We start from the raw sequence: 8,071 nt of genomic DNA, 5'->3' as shown, positions 1-8,071 counted from the left end.
AAATTGTTAGAAGTGCTGGCTCTCTTAGAGTTTTTATTGTGCGATTTGATCAACTTATTGAAGTCTAACTTAGAGAGGGACTATAAGTTAAAGGAATCTATTGAAGAACTCTTCAGACATGAGGTCTGGTTGAGAGGCTTTCACGTATAGGTACGTGTCCAAGTTAAATGTATGACTACTACATTAAGGGTATGTGAGTACGACTACTTTGTAAGTAGCTTTTTCTTCTGAATAGTAGATTGCCTGGGTTTTTCAATGTTTGCCTCTTTCTTCAATGATTGAACATTGGCTTTCTCTATAAGGACACATTGATTTCAAATTTGATTATGGAATGTTCACCTCTTGCTATATCTAGGAACATTGATTTTTTCTATAGTGCATGTGTAATTTAGTGACTTGGAAGAAGAAAGTTATCAAATTATGTGCAAGTCCTAGGTTCAAAAGTTTATGGTCAATTTTCGCTTTGTTGATTAACAAGAAAATTAGTAGTAGAGTGAGTATATTGAAAAATAGTGCATATACCGAGCGGGGCGTTACATCGTTAACCATAACTCCCTTATAGTCTAATGATTTCGTTCTACAATACCATTTTGTTCAAGTGCTTAAGGACATGAAAATTGATGGACTATACCATTCCTTTGGAGGTGATTTTCAAAGTTAGTACTTGCAAATTCTCCTCCACCATCTGATTGAAATTTTTTGATTTTATGAGAAAATTGTCCTTCCATATATTTTTTAAAGAGGAAAAAATATGTGAAAAAAGTCAGATTTTTTCTTCAAAAGAATAAACCACATAAATATGCTATAATCATCAACCAAACATGCATAAAAGAGGAATTGGTCAACAAAAATACAGGGGCAGGTCCCCACAAATCATAATGTACAACTTTTATTCTTAGAACTACTAAAAGGCAACGTACTCATTTTTCATAGTTGACAGCTTTACAAGCTGTGTTGTCTCTATTTTTTTTTCCTTCTACTTTAATTAAGCCCTTTGAGTCTTTGACCGAAGAACTTGAATTGAAGGAGTTTGTGGATGCCCCAATCTTTGATGCAACACTTCTCTTGACACCTACGTAACCCATTGTTTCCTAATGTTTATGGATTGCGTAATGTTTGTTTATGTTATTAGATATTTTTGAGATCTTATTAATTTCTGATTTAATTTCAGTTTTGTACATACAATGTAAGGTTGGATGAGTGATAAAAATAATATTTTTTTGACAAAAAACATTTTTGTTGGACCACTTTTTAGACACTTCTCACTTATGAATCATGAATGGACAAGTTGCTAATTTTGTTGTACATGGAAGGGACTATGTTGTCTTATTAATGTACAACCGCAATGACTCACACTCATAGATTGTTTGACTATGGTATTCATGATGACCAAATCAAAGGCTGAATTAAATTTTTTACGCGCATAATTGTAAGAATTTAGTGACCCACATGACATGGCACTTATGAACAAAAATATTAGACTCTGAATTTTCTAAGGTTATCTAATCCTAATCCAACTAAAGTATCGATCAACTATAAGAAGTGGTTTTCTATTGGAGTCCTACTTTGATGGGAAGTGTAGTTATAGATGAATTAGGAAACCGATATTCTTTCTACCTTATAAATATATACAATATCCATTAGTTTTATGTATAACTTAATAGGGTCAGGTGAGAAAAATCGTTTTCTAATGTTTACACTTTCAATCAAGATTCAAATAATTTTTTGAGATAATTTCACAAAAGGATATTGAACTATTGGCCGTTTTGAGAAAAGGGTATTGAACTATTAAACGTCTCAAACTAGTGTATCCAAGTTTTCAAATGTCTCATGTAGGGTACTCCGTTAGGATTTGTTGTTAAATTTTGCCAAAATCCCCAAAATACTCATCTTTTTTTTTTTTTTTTTTTTTTTTTTTTTTTTTTTAGGAAAAAAAAAAGAAAAAAAGAATGCCAGGATTTAGATGTTTTAACGGAATTTGCAAAAATACCCATGCCTGCATCTTTAAAAATTTTATAATTTTTAAAAAATAAAAAATAAACACAGGGGTATTTTAGAAATTTTGACAAGATTTAACAGTAAATCCTAATGGAGTACCCTTAAGTGAGACATTTGGAAACTTGAATATATTAATTTGAGATGTTTGATAGTTTAGAATCATTTTCTCAAAACGGCTGATAATTTGATACCCTTTTGTGAAGTTAACTCAAATTTTTTGGTTGATATGAATTCTGGTATGTTCTTTTAGTATATATTATTAATTTATTGTGAAACTCATGATATTTAAAGATCTTGGGAATTATAGAATATTATGTAAATCTGTTTTACAAACTAGCTTATTTTTGTCCAGAGAAATTAATTTTAAATTTACCTTATGGTTGTTTTGCTAATAATATCTTCATTTTTAGCTTTTGGTTTTCAGAGAAATTGATGTCCAAGAACCAAACACTGCCTTAAAGAAATGAAGTCAGCGAATCCTGCGGTGAGCTCATAAGGATTTTGTCTCTTATTTGTTCCTCTTAGTTGTATGAAGGAAAATGACATTGAGAAAATGTATAAACGATGTCCAGCCATTTAGTTGTCATGTTCTGTTTGGCATGCACCACACAAGCTAAATTCTTATTTATTTTTTGAAAAATTCAAACAAATAGAAATCTTAGAGGGAAAATGTTCCAAAGTTCACTTCATCAGTTCATCCCCTTCCTTGTGTATTATTATGATAATCATATTGTTATATATCTTACTACAATTCAAATATTCATGAGACAATCAAATATATAAATATAAAAAAATTATATCTCATATTGAGTGAATATTTTTAAAACTATTTTTTTTTAGATGAACCTTTTAGTTGTTGTTGTTGTCATGTTCTGTTTGGCACTACACTAGCTAAATTTATATTTATTATTTGCAAAATTTAAAAGAAAAATAAATCGAATAGGAAAATGTTCCAAGTGTCACCTCACCCCATTCCAACATTTTCTTTCTATTTTCAAGTTTTGTTATTTCAACATGTATATTAAAAAACATACTGTTTGCCTCTAGGGATGGCTAAGGCTAAGTACCACCACTCACTAATTATTATATAAAGATCATATAGAAAAACACACAATTAGCACATATATAATATTCAATTAATAATAAACTAAAATAGTAAGATTGGACCAAATCAGAAATTCTGTTGATTGGGCAATCATATCATCATATTGCTGTCTAAACCTAACATTCCCTTATTCTATTTTGCTGTCTTCCGCTTATTTCAATATGTTTAGGTGGTATTCATATTTTGACTTGGTACGGTTTTGTTAAACCATTTTTGAAATCCCCTCTAAAAGACGTCATAATGAGTAAATATATTTTAGTCCCATAAACTACATATTACACCAACTACTTAATTTGTAGAGTTGAAACAGTTACAAGCATTGGATTTTTTTATTTTATTTCTAGTCATGGTGTATGTTGGGGATAATTCCGCCTGGCCCGGTCCATTTCCGGAGTTTTAAGCCTCTGAGCCTACATTGGCTCGCTTGTGATCGTGGGCCCATGGCCCATCAGATGTGAACCCGCAAGTATGAATACCTAGGAGCCCCAGGAAGATATTGTCCTGGGACTGGTACAATGGATTGATGATTCGCTATACGCGATCACGGATATTTCAGAATTACATCTAGTACTTAAAAAATTTGGGACTAAAACTAATTTTGGATTTGTTGCCTGGAATTTTGCTTTGAAATTGTTAAGGAAAGAATCTTGGTCTAGAAGGTAGAGAATCCCTAGTCAAGGCCTTACTTTGATGGCACTATTAGGTCAGAGAAGAAAGAACACGAAACCCTAATGCAAGGAGGGTTCTCATTATGCAGCTCTTATAAATAGGCCTATACCTCACGTATGAAAAAAAAGATTAAATTATTATGCTTAAACATACTTCTCACTGAAATACTGATTTAGGCATAGGAGTGAGGAATGCCGGCCACCCCGGTGTGTTATCTTGACAGTGTCTGTTTTGCAATGATTAGGAGACGTGAGGAACATTGAAAGGCATGTTCTCAAGGCCACACTGGAAACTATACCAACAGTGTGAGAAATGATTTTTCTACATCACATTACTCTACATCAATCCTACACCAAGACACAGAGTGTAGAACCCATGCATGTGGGTTCCATATATGTGGACCCCACACCTAATGTGTCTTGGTGTAGGATTGATGTAGGAATAACACATTCCCAACAATGTAGATATCTGCATTAATCTTCAATCAAACAATAGTCTTATTACGTTCTCAATTTGAATTTGGTTTTATCTGAATTAATGAGTACCTCATATGGCTTTGGCTAAACATGAAATTTTCACAATTTACATTTCACCCATTAATAAATTTAGAAAGCTACAATCAAGCTGGATTCAATTCCATGTCTAGTTCGAGAAGCCTCCAAATATATATGTGTAGGATACACACACACACATATATATATATACTAACATCTCTTTAAAAGTAATTAATCAGTAATAGTTCCATATGTTGGGCAAGCCCACGTCAGATAAGTAGCTCTCGGAACTTCCTCCTCCTAAGCTCGGCGATCCTTTGAGATTAGGATTGCTATCCATGTTGCTTAGTTGGCTCAGAACAGCTTTGAGAACCTTCTTGTCACAGGAAAAAGGGTCTAAACAAGAACCCATGTTTGGTAAACCCTTGAATGTGGTTGGTTCCATGGTGGTACTGATATGTGTGAAGATTGGGTCGGTTTGGTTTTGGTTTTGGTTTTGGTTGAAAATGGAGAAGCAGGGCACTTGCTGAGACTCATCTGCATGGGTTTGAGTTTGGTCAAAAGTGATGTAAGAGTCCATTAATGCTGGTAGAGATGAAGAACAAGAACCCGCGTCATAGCAGCTTCCCATGCCTGGTTTGGCAGCCACTTCTCTGTTTTTATAGAACACCTTAGACAACACCCAATCCTCCTGTGTATATATATGTACCCATCCATTAAATTAATATGTACTTGTATCTTAATTAATATGTTCTTTTAACCAAAATTGAAATAAAAAAGTAGATATATGTTAATAGGTTATATATATTACCGTCATGATCTCCAACATTTAATTTTCTCATGTGGAATGAATACCCAAGCAAGAAAAAGTAAAAAAGTGGAAAAGAATTTATAAGAATCACTTGGTTGGCCTATGGAATATATAGTCGAATTCTAAAGACAATATTATTTATTTTTAACTTGGATTTCTTAAACGTCAGCAAGTTCTTAATTATATTCATTCATTAATTCCTATGTACGAGTCATTGGATATTGAAAATCAAAGTTATGCACTAGCTAGAGTTGAGAACAATTAAGTATACAACTATACATAAATATATATATATAGACTTACATCAGATGCCTAAATATAATACTAAGAATAATCTTCTTAGGTCAGCTACCATTACATGTTTAAAATTGATCACATGGTAATCAGTGACAAATGAGACAAATATGGCTTCAGTATTCATACTAAAAATTAATTGTTTGTATAATATACAACTTGCCCCTAATTGACTTATTCAAGATGGTAGTTTGTCGAAAAATTTGACCTTAAAAGCTTTGGCAAAATTGAAATATCATACCATGCAATTATAGGCACGAAATGAACTCGAGTTTGAAAAAAATTACTAGCTAGACGAAAAGAAGACGAAAAATACAACAACGGTTGTTTAGTGGACTTTTATACTACTAGAAAGATATGACAGTAAAATAGGACGAGACTAAAATACTGATTTTTACTGTCATATTAATCTAATACAATTGTATAACAATCTACTAAATAACATTATTGAGACAGAAAAATGTAGAATATTACCGTGGGAGAGGAAATTGTAGGGGGAGCAAGGGGTCCTTCAAGCCTGAACTCATGCATGACCCAATCGGTTTTTCTTCCTTTGGGTGCCCTACCTTGGTAAAACACCAATGTTTTTCTCATCCCGACAAGTGAACCTTTGCGAAGGACCGACCTATCCTTCCCGGTGGCCTTCCAATAGCCTGAGGCGGTTGCACGGTTTGTTCGTAGTCCGGTCGCATATTTTCGATCACGCTGAGTATAGAAGTACCATTCTTTGCCTCCCACACAAGCCGTTTCTACACAATTAATATATATCATATATCCACAAAAATTTAATTAAATCACACAATATATATATATATATTACACTCTTTTTTTTTTTTTTTTAAAGTTATTAAAAAAACTTTTCAAAAAAAAAAAACGAAGAAAGAAGAAGAAGATTGCTTCTCTTACACGCATGTCATTTGTGGTCGAGGTTGAGTTAATTAAAATTGTGTGCGGAAAGTAGACAAAATAGTAGAAGTTTGAAGAAGAAAGAAAGTTTCTTGAACAGTGGGTGATAGTGACAGACCTTATTGGATTTGGTAGAAGAAGGAAAAAAAAATATCCACTTCCTCTCAACCTCAGAGTATTATACACGCGTACGGTTGCAACGTAGTCTAACAATAAGGATTTGGTGGCTTTGGGTTTGCCTTATTATTCCGATCACACTAACCACTTTAGTTGGCACAATTCCAAGAGTGTCAATTTCTTCAAAAAGCTGTGAATGTGAAATTTTTGGTTTCTTATGATCAACTGGATTTTTATTTTTAACTTTGCTTTACACAAATTTGGGCTCATAATTCCATATCCACTTCCCTTGGTCACGAAAGAAAGTCCTCTTTTTTTTTTTATTAATTTTTTTTCTTCAATATTTCTCTCTCTCTCTCTCTCTCTCTCTCTCTCTCTCTCTCTATATATATATATATACACACATTATGGGGATATATAAATTAATCCATTATGTATAAATATCTATCTTAAATCACTTATATGTATGTATAAATATATTTACTTAAATTATTTTGTAAATGTGAACAAAATGAGTAGTAAAAAGAAGTTTATATTAGGGTAGTAGCAAGAGAAGTTAAGACAAAAACATTACTTTCCGAATCTGTTTCCTGTTTTTAATTAAGTGTGAGAAAAATACAATCGATGATCATGGCCGGCAGAGATTCCGCAACCTAACAATGGATTTGACACTGCAAAATCCAAAATATTAGTTCGTCGTGAATCAATTCAATAAGGCCGGTGATCGATCGTGTGTACGCGCGTGGATATGAATGATATTTTCTTTTTACCAGTTAAAAAGTTTTTTCATTCTTAATTAATTGCATCATTAATTAAAATCATGATTTTGGAGGACCAGGAATAGGAATATGGGTGAAGCAAGTAGTGTACGCTACCATAATGTTATCCATTAATGGCCGCTCCGATCCGGCTGCAATCGCCTGATCACCCACAACCGTGGAAATTAAAAGTAATTCAAGTAAAGTAAAAGACAACCGCCATTTTCTTTCTCCCCGGCCGGCTAAACAGAGTGATGAACATATTTTCTAATTATATATATATATATATATATATATATATATATAAATAAAATTATACAAATGGTGGGTTAGAGGAGGACTGACCAGGAATATCCCAAGGTTCGCACTTGTTGAGGTCAACTTCAATCAGAAGAGGGGAGCCACTGCTTTTTACCTTCTTCATCAAGTAATCGCATACCAGTTCTTCATCTCTTGGATGGAAACGAAATCCCGGTGGCAACTTTGCCTCTACCATGCTTATGTTGCTCATTTTTTTTTTCTTCTTTCTCAAAATACAGAGAGAGAGAGAGAGAGAGAGAGAGAGAGAATATGATCAAGTTGGTTAAAGAAGGAGGTCCAGTCGTCCAGACTCCAATGGGGGGTTCTCTATAAATAAATAAAAAGTTACAAGTGGGTGAGTCAACTGGTAATTCATTCCGTGTGTGGAAGATGCCTACGTGTTCCGATGAAGTGGACCAACCAATCACTGCCAACCTGCTGACATGTACTGCCTAATGATGAACATGTCTTTGAAATTCAATGTGATTGGATTGGCACCTGAACCCACCCAAATCAGCCAATCACTAATCTTAATACAACCATGGGGCCCATTCTTTGATCACATTCTCTCTCATTCACCTTGATTGTCACCGGGCCCAGTCTCCCTCGCCTCATCTCG

General features: G+C 33.6%; 1 protein-coding gene across 1 annotated transcript; it reads right to left on the bottom strand.

Moving 5' to 3' along the window:
• Positions 1–4,327: 4,327 nt before the first annotated feature.
• LOC133875611 (NAC domain-containing protein 21/22-like) lies at positions 4,328–7,764 on the bottom strand. Its single transcript, XM_062313793.1, has 3 exons — positions 7,498–7,764; positions 5,846–6,120; positions 4,328–4,957 (listed from the first exon to the last, which is right to left on the bottom strand). The coding sequence occupies exons 1-3, from the start codon at positions 7,661–7,663 to the stop codon at positions 4,502–4,504; spliced, it is 897 nt and encodes a 298-aa protein (XP_062169777.1). The 5' UTR covers positions 7,664–7,764; the 3' UTR covers positions 4,328–4,501.
• Positions 7,765–8,071: the final 307 nt, after the last annotated feature.

The sequence above is a fragment of the Alnus glutinosa genome, chromosome 8, assembly GCF_958979055.1.
Source record: "Alnus glutinosa chromosome 8, dhAlnGlut1.1, whole genome shotgun sequence".
NCBI lineage: Eukaryota > Viridiplantae > Streptophyta > Magnoliopsida > Fagales > Betulaceae > Alnus > Alnus glutinosa.
The sequence above is the reverse complement of the archived record's forward strand: the minus strand, read 5'-3'. Positions and strand labels throughout refer to the sequence as shown.